The sequence below is a fragment of the Oryctolagus cuniculus genome, chromosome 14 (genome assembly GCF_051225735.1).
Source record: "Oryctolagus cuniculus isolate XC-2025 breed Fujian yellow rabbit chromosome 14, ASM5122573v1, whole genome shotgun sequence".
NCBI lineage: Eukaryota > Metazoa > Chordata > Mammalia > Lagomorpha > Leporidae > Oryctolagus > Oryctolagus cuniculus.
The window spans coordinates 17,621,818-17,638,113 of record NC_142880.1 but is presented as its reverse complement, the minus strand read 5'-3'; the positions used below and the strand labels follow the sequence as shown (position 1 = coordinate 17,638,113).

General features: G+C 41.7%; 1 protein-coding gene across 19 annotated transcripts in view; it reads left to right on the top strand.

Moving 5' to 3' along the window:
• MCTP1 (multiple C2 and transmembrane domain containing 1) overlaps positions 1 to 16,296 on the top strand; it is a 767,919-nt gene that overhangs the window by 428,947 nt on the left and 322,676 nt on the right. For all 19 annotated transcript variants that reach the window (XM_089313022.1, XM_051853978.3, XM_017344604.4 and 16 more), the window contains one exon: positions 389 to 503. In XM_089313022.1, the coding sequence (XP_089169148.1) occupies positions 389 to 503 (115 nt within the window). The remainder of the gene's footprint in view (positions 1 to 388; positions 504 to 16,296) is intronic.

The window sequence follows — 16,296 nt, the reverse complement described above, 5'->3', positions numbered from 1 at the left end:
TCAGTGATGAGAAAGTCAGTTGTTCTTGCACATCTTTGTTCCTAGCCTTGATTATATTTTTACTTCAGATGTTGTCCCTGGGTGGATCTCTCTTAGATGAATTATATGGCATCTTCCACGGAAAATCTTTTTCATATTACTTTTGTACTCGCCAATTGGAGTTAAAATGGAATATTTCTCTAACTGTCATGTTTTTATTTTGAATCTAAAGTATTTCATGAATTTCAAAACCTTCAGAGAACTGGGCCATTATGATATTGTGCTGGATCACAAGATGATTTATTTTATTGACTAATTCTTATAATTTAGGTTAAGGATACGGTCCTCCACTAGAGAACATAGAACAGAGATAATAAATTTAGTATTTTGTGTATTCCCTGTTTTCCAGAAATTAAACACTGCTGGAACCAGTAATGCGGGTGTCCCCTTGGCGGATCCAGGAATGTACCAGTTGGACATTACATTAAGAAGGGGTCAAAGTTTAGCTGCCCGAGATCGAGGAGGTAAGAGCAAAAGAAAAATACCCTTTATTCGCTTTGTCTGTGTGTTTGTGATAAGTATTGTTTCCCTTATGATTGTTTAAGTTACAAAAAAACACCAAATTTTGGTTAAAAATTATAAAAACTATTATAAATTTTTTAGAAATTTTTAGAACTGTGGGTCCAAAGGTGCGGTTTAATACGTTACATGGCTTCTTTGACCATGGAGGAACAGGCATTGAGAGAAGACAAAATGCTGATTGATCTGTTCCCAACCCTGAGAGCAAGAGCTCTATAACCTACTGACAAATCAGACTCTTGTGTTTGGTTAGTGACCCAGTTACATAGGTGAGGCGTGCATCTGAAGCCATTTCAAAAGCTACCTCGAAATTACTTGGTCGCATAGATCTACTCTGTTAAATTTCAGAATCCAGGATTAGTATCTCCCCAAAGCTGCAGAGATTCCCAAGAAGGGATCTTCTGAGGCTTAGTAACTCCTTGCAGTGGCCTCATGGTGGATTAAACAGGTCTTTGGAGGCCATGAGGTAGCGCAAGACAAAGCAAATGCTGTTGCGTGCCTGGATTCAAAAACCCAAGGCCATCTCCTAATGGGCTAGCCTGGGCCACAAGAGGGATTCCTTGAACCCAGAGTAGAGGCAGGACGAGGGATAGATCTCAGACAATGCAGTGTCCTTTGCACATTTTAAATGCAAGCTGTGGAGGAAGCAGCGTCCCAAGAGCCCCCAGTCCCATGGAAGCTGAATTCGTGTATGACTTCTGCTACCCGGAGAAAGGAGCATCCCTAAGCCTACGCTGGCCTGTTGTCAGACCAGCTGGGAGTGCCTCTGGCATCATATAGTCTTGTTTTTCTTCTCTCACCCTATTGACAGCCATACTTAGGGAGTAGGAGGAAGTAGGTTAAGGCTGTACTTTGTAGTTCTGTCTCCTGTCTCTAAAGGAATAAAATAGATACATGCTTCAGTATGATACCAATATTTGATTAGTTCTAGAACATATATCAATAGATATCAATAGTACATTCAACTTTTAGATAAAAAGTTACAACTATCAGAATATCCTTAATGAAAGAGGATGTGATTGAAAATATTGGGATTTAAGCAGGAAGGAGAAGTTTTCAAAATTGGCCATCTGATTTAGTGTTTAGGGGCAAATGTTCATTGAATTGAACTGTGTGTCTCAAAAAGGAGTTACAAGTGGATTAGAAAAAGAGAATAATGCTAATAGCATAGTAATTTTTTGCTATATTTATATAACATTTGCTAGTTTTTCCCATGTTCTCTGTATTACATCATTTGAACTGAAAAAACAAGTTGACAACAAATCAAAGTTCACTCTTGAATATGACGCACATAACTATTTTAAATACATAGGTATACAATTATTTATTGTAGCATTGTAGTTATAAAGTATCTGAAACACCTAAATATCCATAAATTGGAAGAGTGAGTGAATAAACTATGGTGCACTTATTGGGAGAATACCGTATAGCTGCAAAAAATCTCTAGGAATTCATGTGGAACAATTGACAGTATATTGCTAAGTTCACTTAAGCAAAGTGCAAAAGAGTATCAATAGCATGCCACACTTCATGTAAGAGTTGGGGGGTATGAGAAGTTATGCATTGACTGCTCGTCTGTACAAAAAGAAATACAGGAAATTAAAGCCAGAAACTAACTAGATTGGTAACACAGAGAATGTAGGTAAGAACGGTTGGCAGGAATGGGGGATTGAGAGTGGGGTAGGAAGGGTGAGGAGGAAGTGGCATGGCTCAGCACATGTTCTTAGGTGGTTCTCTAACCATCGTGGAATCCCAGCATGTCAGAATTGGTGAATAAACCCACCTGGGTGTGGGAGGATTGAACCCAAAGTGGGGTAAAATGACCACACCTGTGGGGAGATGAGCGTGATAAAACAGCCCATGGGAGACACCATGCGTGCAGACTCTCGAGTGTGATTATTGTGTGATGATTTCATTTGCATACGAGGAGCTAGCAAATAAGCAACTCTCTTAATGATGGAGAGGGAGGTTTCCCACTATGGGGGAAGGAAATCACAAACAGAGGAAGGAGGAGGCTGGAATGAACCCTGTGGGGTTAGACAACGATCAGGAGGAGCTATGGCATTTAATATAGATCCAGATAGATAAAAATAAACATGGCTAGATGGGTGTGTGTGTGTGTGTGTGTGTGCGTGTGCATCACGTGGATTCCTAAATCTTTCTGTTGAGATCACCTAGCAACTAACAAGGGTAGAATGACAAAACAGCAATCAACACACCCAAGGCTCAGCTATTAGTTTTGAAATACAATTTCTCCAATACAAGTAATCAGGAATCCAAGAGAAATGATTGATACCAGACCTGGGGCAGAGGAAGAACAAGATGAGCCTGGAACATTTTACAGTGCATGAAGGGGAAGCCCTGAAGGCAGGATGTCAAAACAACACAGGAGCCAACTTAAAGGAGGTCCTAGTGCCCATGGCTAGGACAGTTTCAACAAGAAAACAAACGATAGTAATATAACAGCTTGCCATCTTTAGAACAAAATAAGTATCTATGGGGTCATTCTGATAAGAAACAATGGAGTTGGTAAGTAACAGGGAGAAAGGGACAGATTTTCCTTGTGGTGGAATAAAAGGATGGGGACACAGAAATAGAAAATCAGCTTTTCACAAACACGGCACTAATGACTGTAGGCCAAAGTCTTCAGTGGTTGCTAAAATTGTGTGTGCAAAATTATGCTGTGAAACAGAACATCTACAGCGTTTCAAAGTTTTTCTGCACAGACCTGTATAAATTATAAAAGGAAACATAGTAGCTTTACAGTTGAGAAAACGTAGAAGATTCTACCTTCCCCAAGCTATCCAAGTTGCCGTGAGAAGTAACAGGACATGCAGATGTCGCATACTTCCTATTTCGGTGAAATACTTATCAAAAATGCACAGGTTCCATGCAATCACCAGCAAACACCAAGCAAACTCTGCAGCCTGAGACACCAGTCATGTGAGCTAAGCAGCCTCTACCTTTTGGACAGGGTGTGTACAGCCTTTCCCCATCGTTCCCTGTGTCTGCACTGCTGTGAGTCCACATCTCACTGTGTGTGCACCACTCTCTTTCTCACAGTTGCAAGTTATTCTGTATGGCCTCTCTACCAAAAATAAAGTAATTTTCAGTAGAAGCAGAGGACCATTGTACTAAGGAAAGTTGGGAGAGAAAATATACTTTGTAGGAGTGAAGACGATTCCTAAGAGTTTAAAATTCCAACTCCTACCAGCTTCTCTAGTTTACTCATCTGCCTGGTGTTATGGTTTGGATGCTAAGTGCCCTCCCCTAGAGGCCCCTGTAGTAAAGGGTTCATCCTCTGGGTGGCGCTGTTGGGGGGGGTGATGGAGCCTTGAGGAGCTGGGGCCTGGGGAGAGATGCTGAGATCACTGGGTGCATGGTCTCCAAGGGGACTGTGGGACCCTGGTCTCTCATCCTCTCTCTCTGCCTCCTGGCGAGTTTCCTCCTCCACACGTGCTCTGCCTTCTGCTGTGGGACCTCTGCTAGAGCCTGCACCACCCCATTCAGACCTTCCATCTCCAAATCTGTGAGCTCAAAAAACCCCTCTTTCCTTGATGAGTAGCCTGTGTCAGGCATTTCATGATAGTAACCAAAAGGTAACTAATAGACTTGACGAATTTTAATTTGGTGTATATAAGATTTTTAAATAAATATTAAGATATTTAAAGATATATTTAAATATAGAAGTGTAAATATTAAGATATTTAAAGGGAAGAAACAACCTTAGTGAAATTTGGGATAGATTATTTATCTTCCAGCCATCTATGAATCCCTACATATTATACATTTGATTGGGTAGATAGTATTAGGTCAGTTTATGATGATTAGTGGGATAGTTACATGAAAATGAACAGTTTGAGAAGAAAGCTTGAGAGCACTGAAGTTAAGTGGGGGTACGGTTTTGAAAGCTTGAACTGGGGTGATGGGTGTGGAAGGAGAGAAAGAGCGGAATATATGAGGGGTGATCAAGGCACTATCCATTTTTGCTTGGGATCAGTTGTACAAGGGGGCTGAAAAAAACAAAAACCATTGAGGCTTTAAGATCTGTGGTTCCTGGGAGCCATGGGGGCTTTGGAAAGGATGTCCATAGCCAAAACACTTGCAGTAACTGTTAGAATCAGTAGAAATGTCCCAGCGAAACCGAAATGTTCTTGCCCATTCTGTCTCATATCCCCATTGCAGAGAATAGTGGCGGGGAAAACGCATTTCCTCCACCACCACCGCCATCTCTGGAGAGTGGTTTGAATTTCCCAGAATCCTCCTTCATTTGTAACAGGCACCCAAGCAGGCTTGGCAGTTGGAGCTCACCATCATTCCTCTGTGTTTATGAACTGTTTCCCAGAGCAACCACCAGATGCTTTATTGAAATGCTCCTACCTTTTCCCAAGGTTTGTTATCTCTGGTTTAGGCAGCCTGATCCTGGGGGCATCTGACACACATAAGTTCAAAGCCAAGTTTCATATACTGACTGCTGGTTGAGTGAGAAGTGTAGTCTTGATACTGAAGTGATAGGGTTCCAGAGTTAGCAAATAAAAATGCAAGATGCTTACTTTAATTTGAACTGCAGGTAAATAATTCATTATCTGTTAGAAAGATGTATAAATGTGTCTTCTAATATTTGAGATGTATTTCTAATTTTTTGTTTATATGGAAATATGATTGGGGATCATTTTATCTGGCAACTCCATGCACTTGTCTTAGAAAAGGGCTATTTGAATTTTAATTATGTTGGGCTTTTAAGGTGAGACATTTTTTGACAGATCTTGTATGCTCATCTATCAAAGTTGGAATGCAGTGATTTGACATGGTTATTTGTACTGTTAGAAAAAAATCAGACCAGTGTGGATGTGTCTTGGAAAAGCAATTTCCCACAATTGGATTTCTTGAAAATTGGATCTTGGAGGTTTGAATCATTTACTAGAGCTGCCTTCACAGATTACCTGCAGCTTAAGGCTTCAGACAATGGAGGCTTACTCTCTGGAAGCCAGCAGTCCAAAACCCAAGGTGTGTCAGGACAGCACTCCCGCAAAATGCTTTTAGGGAGAATCCTTCTCGCAACTCGCAGTGTTTGGTGGCTCCGAGCATTGCGTGGCTTTGTGATGCCTCACTCCAATCTCTGTCCCTGTCTTCACATGGCCTCCCCCTCTTGTCTCTGCCCCTCTTGTCTTCTCTCATAAGGACACCAGCCGTTGGGTCTCAGCTCTCCCCCAAATCCAGGGTATCTCATGATCCTTAACTACATCTGCCAAGACCCTATTTTCAAATAAGGTCACGTTCATAAGGATTTGGTCTTACCCTGATCGCTGGTCCCTGTCAATTCTGGACCCAAGTTAGCCTATTCCTGGAGAGAGTTCCTTCTCTCCATGGACCAGGAACACATTTAAATATTTAGCAAATCCATCTGTGTGAACTTGTTGATTATGTTTCTATTTATAACAGCATCACAAATCCCTGCATTGAGTCCGGTTAGAGAGTCTTGCTCCACTCTGTGTTTCCCGAGTTCTGCTCTGGGACTCTGATGTGTCGCTGTCACAGAGGAGCTTCCAAGTGTTTGGAGAACAATGTGTCCAGGATGACTAAGATTTATAGAAACCTGGAGGAAAGGCAGGATTTCAGAGTTTACCCTAAGCTAGGCTTCACTTTTCTCATGAAGCCTCATTAATTGAGAGCTAATACCGGATAGAAGGCAGCTAGATCTGAGGAAATAAACAGAAGTACCCTTTCCCAGAGAAGACATTCAATGTAATAGAACCAAAATGTGCTCTGAACTCTAAGTATCAACAAAGTCCTTTGCAAGCTAAAATGGCCTGTCATCCATTTTCTAGTAAGTGTGTGCTATGATTCGGTATTGTTTGTCGCACCCAAGGGTCATGTGCTGGAAGCTTGGTCCCCAGGTGGCAGTCATGGGTGGCTGTGGGGGGTAGGGGGAGTGAGGGAGAGTTAGGGGGAGGTGTTCTGCTAATTGAAAGCATGCCCTTGGTGCCCTTGGAAGGGATTAATGTATGTCTCATGGGACTCTGTTCCTGCCAAAGGATTCTTGTACAAGCCTGGCTTCCCTGCCTCATCCAGTCTCTCTCTGGCTTCCTGTTTGCTGATACTACTCCATTGCGTTCTTAAATGGGTCCCAGTTGCAGAGATAATATAGACTGATGCTTCCTAAAACAAATCTTTTTAAAAATTTTTCAGTTATTTATTTTGAAAAGCTGAGAGAGAGAGAGAGAGAATGAATGAATGAATGAATGAATGAATAATAATCTCCTATCTGCTAGTTTGCTGGAGAAAGAGGGAGAGAGAGGGCGAGAGGGGGAGGGGAAGCGGAGGGGGAAGGGGGAAGGAAGGGGGAGGGGAGGGGCCTCCCATCTGCTAGTTTGCTCTCCACATGCCGGGGGCTAGGTCAGGTTGAAGCTGGAGCTGGGAACTCAGTCTAGTCCTCCTCTGTGGATGCCGGCGGCTCATGCACCTCAACCATCACCTGCTGCTTCCCAGGGGGCACATCAGCAGAACCCTGAAACCAAGAGCAGAGCAGGGTTTCAAAGCTGGCACCCTGATACAGGATATGGGCTTCCCAAACACCTGTTCCCCTCCCCCAAGCAAATCTTAATCCAGTGGAAGTTCAGGGAACAGAGCATTATGAATATTTCCTTTTTGCCTGATGGAAAATGTACCTCGCATCATCAGAGAGATGTATCTCTGAAGAGATTTGAGATTCTTTCCTTGGACCCTCTTCTTTGAATTTATATGGCCTTTAAGGGGTTATCTTGTTAAGGGAAGGACTGCCCTGTTGTATTTTTGTGCTTACATCATGAATTGGATGCGTTACTGGCCACTTGTTTTTGCATTTCCTTACAGATCATGGCCATCAGATGTAGACTTGTGTTACCCAGTATAGATGCAATTGTTAACATACATGTTGAGGTTCTTCCTGTAACCAGTATCCTACCACTGGGGGAGAGGAGATCTTTACAAAGCAGTCATGGTGACTTAGTTTTAATGATAGCTATTTCATATAGTCTATGATCTTAATTTCAAATATACACACAGGCACACACTCAAGAATACTTCAAAAAGTTTGTGGAAATGGACTCAAAAGATAAGTTTAGGAGTAGATGTTTAGGGAGTAAACCAGCAGATGGGAAAGCTCACGTGTTCTCTCACTCTCCCTCTCTCTCTTTATCTCTTTGTGTATGTCTGTGTGTTGCTATTTTTGTCTCTTTGTCTTTCTGCCACTCAAATAAATATGAAAAGGTTTTTTTAAGCTTTAAGTTTATTTGGGTGCAAAAAATTTTGAAATCAATTTATAGTTTTTTTCACAGCCTTCATTTTCTGGGCACTTTTTGAAGACCACTCCTATACACACACACACACACACACACGTACACATATATGTATAAGATTCTACAGAATACATATAATCTGTTCTGTTTTTACTGCTTATGTAGACACAAAAAAGATATCACTGACATAAAGCTTCCCTTGCTTCATATTTATAGTCAAATCATTACAAAACCCTGAAAATGACTCCAAGTTATAGATGATCAATAAACATCCCATTTCCTTCAGCATTATCCTTCAACAATATCCTTCAGCAATATCACTTCTTCAGTGATATTTTTAAGAGTAACATTTTGTTATAGATGAATTTGACTTAGAATAACTATAAGTCAACATCTATTACTGAATGATATTTGTAGACTTAATCTAGTATAGAAGCGCATCTCTGGGTTCTGTTCTTAGATATAGAGCCCTGGAATTCACCTGGGGTTAATTAGCTTGCACTCACTGTTTTCATTATTAATTTTTTTTCATTTTTATTTATTTTTAACTTATTTGAACGGCACAGAGACAGAAAGAGAGTGAGCTCTCATGAGGGGGTTCACTCTCTGAATGCACACAGCAGCCAAAGCTGGCCCAGACCAAAGCTGAAAGCCTGAAACTCAGTCCAGGATTACTGCTCAATTGGCAGGAACCCAAGAGCTTAAGCTCTCACTGGCCACGTCCCATGATGCACATTGGCAGGAATCTGAATTTGGAAGCAGAGTCAGAAAGTGATCTGACACTCCCATGTGAGATGCGAGCATCCCAAGTGGTGTCAACCACTAGGCCAAATGCCTCGCCCCTATGTTAAGACTTCTTACAGGATAGGTTCCATCTTGGTCTAACATAAAGCAAATTTTATGTGTTCCTGGATTCTTTTGCATTTTGCCTAGATGAAGATATAGTCTCAGGAATTTAGTCACATGTTACTTTAAATTGGATCATATAATTATGCAAAATTATTCTTTCCGTAAAGATTGAAAGGTCAGTTGGCACAGTGCACCAGTTAAGAATGAGCTCACCCATTTTTGGTACATCTGTTTGATATATCCAAACCTATATATAGGCCCATTGATTAAGAGAAGGTATTCATCTTCATTGACACTAACTTAAGTCTTCTGAATTTAAGGTTAAAGTAAGAGCAAAAAGAAATAAAGGTACCTTATCATGAAATAAAACATTGAAAGTAATCCTAATGATTCTAAAAACAAATTAAATACATATAGGTTTGTCTCTTTACCTTCACATAATTCTATTATTTGCTGCTATTGTGTTAGTTTATCACAGAGTCGTTTGCCTGTAGGTAAAAATTTTTCTGGAAATTGATTTTGAAGTCCCCTTGCACTCTCAGGGAGGTGTTTACTCAAAATGGCAGTTTCAGATCCCAAGTCAAAACCTGCACCCACCAGTTTGTTCTTGGTAGCCTCAATGGTCTTTTCTACCAAGGTCTTGAAGCTGAGTTTCCATGTGGTTTCTACGGGAGACACACTCTCTGGGCCACAGCCCATAGTAAGAACCTTTAGGCAAGCATGCAGGGAGAACAGAGGCTACCCATTGCTGGAAGATGGATGCCTCTGGTCAACTGATTCCAAAAAATGATGGTATCAGGGTGGAAGAGAGTAGCGTCTTCTATCGGGAGTGAGTGAATCAGCAAACAGGCGTGCCTACACTTCAGGTGATGATGCTAACCTGGAGGTAAATGGAGCTTTGTGATCAATGCTATAGAGCATATGCCAAAAGCATCTTCAATCAATTAAAGGCTTTTAAAATTTAAAATGAGCTCTTCCTCAAAGTAAACTTCATTGCCGCCACTACCTCATCCCAAGTCCATGAATATGAGCCTGCGTCTCTTCCCCCTAGGAGGGAACGGGGTAACAAATCCAAGGAGTAACACTTCACCAACACAAAACTGACCTTGGCTGAGTTGAGATTTTCATTGTATTTTGAAAATTTCTTTTCTGCATTCCTAACAGCAGTATTCCTCACCAGTCAAAGCTCTTTGGTTCAACTAAACATCAGATTTACAAGACTATCTGAAGTGACATTCGACATCAGTTCATTGAAAAGCAGGATAATAGAACAGCAATCGGGGCTCAGTAGCAAGATAGCATCAGGCGTCTGTCACTCCAGCCCCTGCTACATAGCCCCCAGAGCCATCTGGAAGTTCCCTTTCCGGGCTTCCAAAGTGACATCGTGCAGGTACAAAGACGAGATAAACAGGGAGCAAGTTGGGAGCCAGGGTCTCTCACAGCTACATCCTAGTCATGGTTTCCAAGGACACGACCAGTTATACCAATCATTACACTCGGGAAGCCCCAAAATGTGTCTTCCTATCAGATTCTTCTCCTTTCTCATCTAGGTAGAGTTTATCAAAAGGAGGTCATTCTTACCATATGTTACTTAGCAACATAGTTATACTATTTAATCAGGTTACCAAGAAAGTAGAATGAAATGAACCAAAGGTCATATTCTCATGCAGAAAGGGGGACAGCATTTCCTGCACTTGGGCAAGTGACAAGAAAATTAAGAAAGTATGAGCCATTGCAGTCATCCCGCCTTGCACTCCAGTACCATGGGAAGGTACGGAAACAGCCTTTGGTGCCACCCAGCAGCAGTGCAGGAAGCTCCAAGGGTAGTTCGTGTATAAAAACACTCTGTGTGTTTTATTAGTCCAAATTTATAGCCTGACTTCAGACAATAGCAAACTCAAAGACCGTTTTCAAGCAAGTACCCAAGTGCTCAAGCACAAGAAGGAGGTACAACTTTGGCTGTGTTAAAAGCAAGGTGATGGCCAGTGCCGAGGCTCACTAGGCTAATCCTCCACCTGTGGCGCCGGTACACCGGGTTCTAGTCCTGGTCAGGGCGCTGGATTCTGTCCCGGTTGCTCCTCTTCCAGTCCAGCTCTCTGCTGTGGCCCGGGAGTGCAGTGGAGATTGGCCCAGGTTCTTGGGCCGTGCACCCACATGGGAGACCAGGAGAGGCACCTGGCTCCAGGCTTCGGATTGGTGCGGTGCACCAGCCGGAGCAGCCATTGGGGGGTGAACCAACAGAAAAGGAAGACCTTTCTCTCTCTCTCTCTCTCTCTCTCACTGTCTCTCACTCTCTCACTGTCCACTCTGCCTGTCAAAAATAAATAAATAAATAATAAAAAAAGCAAGGTGACAGTATTTTATAGCAACCAGAATTCAGAAAAACAGCCACTAGTTTAGCAATGTTAAGGTGCCTGCACATGGCAAACCCTTATTCTTTCTGTTCACTGGTATTTTTAAATAATTGACCATGATCATAAAATACTCAAAATTCATATAAATGCAGACCCTTTTGAGGTTCTCTGTTCAGTTTGGGTGAGGCAAAGCCTTCCATCTAAACAGAAAACAAACACAGTTGCCTGGCCTTGAATAATCAGCGGCTCTTTTTCTTTCTAAACTGCCAGCCTTCCATTATAATAATTTTAAATGTTCCTTATATGTGCATTTTAAAAATGTACCTACTAGAAGAATAAGATGCTTTTTACTGCACTGATTTTGCTCTTATCATTTGACTGCTATTTACCTTACAAGCGTATTTACATATTGATGAAATATATAAATACAGGTGAGTGTTGCAGTACAGGTTAAGCTGGTAACGACAGGTTAAGCTATTGCTTGGGATGCCTGCATCTTACAGTGCAGTGCCTGATTCAAATCCCAGCTACTCTTCTCCTGATCCAGCTTCCTGCTGACGTGCACCCTGGCTTAAGTGGCTGGGTCCCCGCCACCCATGTGGCAGACCTGGATGGCGTTCTCAGCTCCTGGCTTTAACCTGGCCAGCCCTGGTGCTGAAGGCACTTGGGGAATGCACCAGTGAATGGAAGATGGAGATCTCTCGCTCTTTCCTCTCTCTCCTCTCTTCTTTTCCTTCCCTCCCTTTCTGTTGCCTTTCAAATAAATATAAATGAATAAATAAACTTAAAACAATGCCTACATAGGAACTACTCAGTGAATTCTCATTCACACTGGAAGTTTTGGGTGATAGTGACGCGTCAGTGGAGGGTCATCTGTTACAACAAATGTGGCACTCGAACAGGATGATGGAGGACGGAAGCTATGGAGGTCTATGTATTTTCTGCTCAATTTTGCTATGAGCCTACAACTACTATAATGAATAAAAACCAAATTTTTAATAAAAAAAGATCACTACCTAATGGTGATCAAATCCTTTTGCTCTGTCATTGTAATTGATCAGACAACAAACATCACACATTAATTACTTCAAGTCTCAAAGTTAATTATAGATCCTGACATTGCAAAGCAGTATAACCATGCTTTATTTAAAACTCCTCAGAGGAATATAGGACCCTACATACTGACTCAAGGATCCGGAAGGAATAGCTGGCAGCATTGCCTAAAGTTTAGGACAAACATAATTTTTAAAACAAAGATGTTACCAAGAACAAGATCGGATCAGCTTGGCACTCACTCAAAAGCCAGTACTTGCAAGAGTTGACGTAAGAAAATCAGGCTTACAGAAGAGCCCACGGCTTGTGGAGGTGGTGGAGCTTCCTGCCCCAAAGGCCCTTTCAGATCCTGAAGTTAGCCAGAGAGCTGGTGAGGGGAGCAGAAAGGGAGAGGTAGAGGAGGATGAGGAACTAGGGGTGCCACGCACAGGGCCAGCTGCAATTTGGGCAGACACAGCGCTTCTGTTCAGCCTGCGGTTGCAAATCCAGTCCTCTGAGCACGTGACCACACCAGGTCGCTTGGCAACTTCAGCCAGCTTTCTCAGCATCAGTTTCTGGCGTTCTTAAGCGCGCATGGTTAAGCAGTTCAGTTAAACACAGGTCTGATTAGTCACAAAGTCGGCAGTTAGCTTTGGTGGACAACATGGAGTCATTTGAGCTATGGCTCCAAAATTCCTACTTGTTCTAATCTAATTTAGTGCCACATGTATTTACATGCACACAGGCTTACATTTGTAATGCGAGCAATGATCATTTACTTGTTCTATAAGACAAATATAAAAATGCCCTGCTTAGTTCTTCCAGCGGAAAATAAATGGATTTACATGAGCTAAATGTTTCCTTTTCATTATTTCCCAGTCACTGATAGAAGAAAAGACAACTTAACAAAGCAGTTTCAGTTGTCCACATATTTCCTGTGACCCTGGATATTTAGGGCAGTTTATTAGGTGTTTCTGTTCCAGAGCAGGTGTGTGTGTTGGAAAGCCAAACACAAAAGCCTCGGTCTTTAGCAAGGGAAGGTTTGTTGTAAGGCGGCTAAGCAAGCAGTCAGGTTCACATCGGACTCCTTGCTCAGTTTTACAAGATCTTTACAGAGAAGGGGGCGAGCAGTGGAGATGGGACATGGGGATTAAGCAGTTAACTGATTAACAGGAATAGCCGGGAAGCCTTGGTTCCTCTACGCAGGTGTGAATCAGCTACCTGCCTCTTCATACAGTGCATGTTCAAAGATGGCAGCCGTAGCATCTTTGGCAGGGGGAGATTTTGTCTCCCGATGGTTGAATTTGTTCAGCAATCTGGGGGACAAGGGCAGTCTTGTGGTTTTGACTGGTTTGAGCCAGTTCTGTTGCAACAAAGTTCCTTGCTTTCCTTTAAGATAAACTCAAGCTGTTGATTAGTTGCCTTTTTATTCCCATGCAGGGTGTGGTTTCAAAGGTGAAAATTATTTTATAATTATTTAACATTTATTTTCCAAGTGATATTAACGTCTTTAAATCTTGAAGTCTTAAAACAGGTTTCTTAAGGACGAACTATTACTGTTGCTTTTGATCCTCACCTTTTCTTAGTAATCAACATACTTATTGATTGTAACTCTGCCATTCCCTCTTGTGCTTTTTTTTTCTTCCACTTATGTGGAACAAGGGAGGTTCTAATCTAGAATAAAGAACTCCTTATTCAGCATGTATACACCTATTAATGTCAAGCCCAATAAAATATGAGCTGCATCCAATTTGAGAGGCCATATTCTCATGTTGGTTTCTCTCCAAGAACAGGCAAAGGTACCTTGTCTAAAGGAATAATTTTGTCTAAATATTGTTTGTGGGGCAGACATGTGGTGCAGCAGGTTAAGCCACAGCTTGGGACAGCTAAATCCCATATCACAATGCCTGGGATAGAATCCCACCTGTGCTTCCAAGTCATCTTTCTGCTAATGTGCCTGGGAGTGGGCCCACGTTCTTGGGTTCCTGCCGCCCAAGTGATAGACCCAGATGGAGTTCCTAGCTCCTGGCTTCAGCCTGACCCAGTCCCAGCTGTTGTAGAGGTTTGGGGAGTAATTCAGTAAATGGAAATTTCTCTCTCTGTCTCTTTCTCTCTCTCTTTAAATAAATAAACCTTTTTTAAAAATACTGTATATGAACAGATCTTTTATCCCAAGAAGAAGTCATCTTGCTCAGTTGTTTGTCTTTTACAAATTAGAGCTATGTTTTCTACTAACTCTGGAGCGAAAGTATGTCTTCTCTTTGAATTCCAGTGAACTTAGCTGTACATTTCTTGCTTCTTTCATTTTTAAAGTGGTTATACTCCTCTAACTAGATGTTCTCACAAGGAATACAGGAACCCCTACATTTTAGAGACGCTCTAAGAAAATTCACAGTTGTAGCTTGAGAACAGTGATTCTTTGCGTTTGATGCCCAGACCAGCAACCTCAGAATCACTTTAAAATCTGCAAATTCTTAGGCCCCACCCCAGAAATACAGAATCATAAACCCTGGGAGCTGGGTTCATTGATTTCTGTTGGTTTTATACCTTTGTCAAAGCAGTGCTTAAAAATACTGTACCACTATAGTTTTAATGATCTGTGATTACTTTAAAATTTACTGTATATGGGTGAAATGATCATTTTTCCATTCAGTTATTATTTTTAGCTATTGTCTATATTCCCACTAAAATGGTCTTTTTGCTTTTTACTTGTTAAGTTTCTGATCCAGTGAAGTATTAAGCCTTTTTACTCTAATGCAAATTTGAAACATGTTATCTAAAAAACTACAAAAAAAAAAAAAAAAAAAAGAAGGGAAGAGAAAGGGGGAATGAGAGAGAAAGAGGAACAGGGAGGGAGGAAGGGACTATCATTGTTTTTAGAATTTCACCTGCAAATCACATTGAATCTGTTAAAAATTAATTAAAATTTAAAAAATTTTAAAATGTTGATAAGAAGTATATGAAACCAAGTGTAAATTTTGACACATGAATCAAACAGAATTTAAAACAAATACTTTTAGTTTGTATTTACACAAATTTTTTGGTTGTAAAAATAATTAAAGATCTTGTTTATCCTCTGCCATAAAACAGTTTTTCACTGATATTGGATCAAATTAATTATAATAGCTTGATGTAAAACTGACTCATAATAAACTATACATATTAAAAATGAAAAATGATAAAACCTGTGCAAGAAAAAAAAAGAAACCCTCTAGGTTCTTCTGATGCATGCTAAAATTTGAGGACCACTGATGTAAAAGATGCCCAAAGAATCTCTATCGGCCGGCACCATGGCTCAATAGGCTAATCTTCCGCCTTGCGGCGCCGGTACACCGGGTTCTAGTCCCGGTCGGGGCGCCGGATTCTGTCCTGGTTGCCCCTCTTCCAGGCCAGCTCTCTGCTGTGGCCCGGGAGTGCAGTGGAGGATGGCCCAAGTACTTGGGCCCTGCACCCCATGGGAGACCAGGATAAGTACCTGGCTCCTGCCATCGGATCAGCGTGGTGCGCCGGCCACAGCACACCGACCGCGGCGGCCATTGGAGGGTGAACCAACGGCAAAGGAAGACCTTTCTCTCTGTCTCTCTCTCACTGTCCACTCTGCCTGTCAAAAAAAATTAAGAAAAAAAAAGAATAAAGAATCTCTGTCACCAACACATACACAGTCTCTCTCTCTCTCTTTCTCTCTCTCTCTCTCTCCAAATATGAGGGGTTTTCTAAATGTCCATGGTTAACATATATAATTTAAAAAAAACTATACTGAGACTTCAGATATTTTTATGCCAAAATAAGCTAATCCGTGAACTTCATTTTCTACAGACTGTTTTGAAGTACCTTCATAATCATTTGGAAAACCATCATGCCGATTACACTGTGTACTTTTAACTAATCAGTACCTGGAACCATAACTACCTGGAGAGAACCACAGGTGCAGCCAAAAGGTTTTGCTGAAAGATGATGAGCCCATCCAGGCTTTCTTTCTAAGAGTTTAGATCTCAGTGACATAGCAGCCACATGGAGCTCCTCCAATACAACAGACTGTGGAATTAAACACCTGTGCGACCAGTCCAGGCTCCCCTTCCTGGAGTTCCTGATGTCCCCTGAATTCTAAACTACCCCTCCAGTCTTCTGCAAGGTCTTCAGGCCCATGTCACTCCTGCAAGGTCTACCATAGATGACCGACGTCATCAACCCCACAGCAAGCATCCTTCCAATGCCCACTGGGCCTG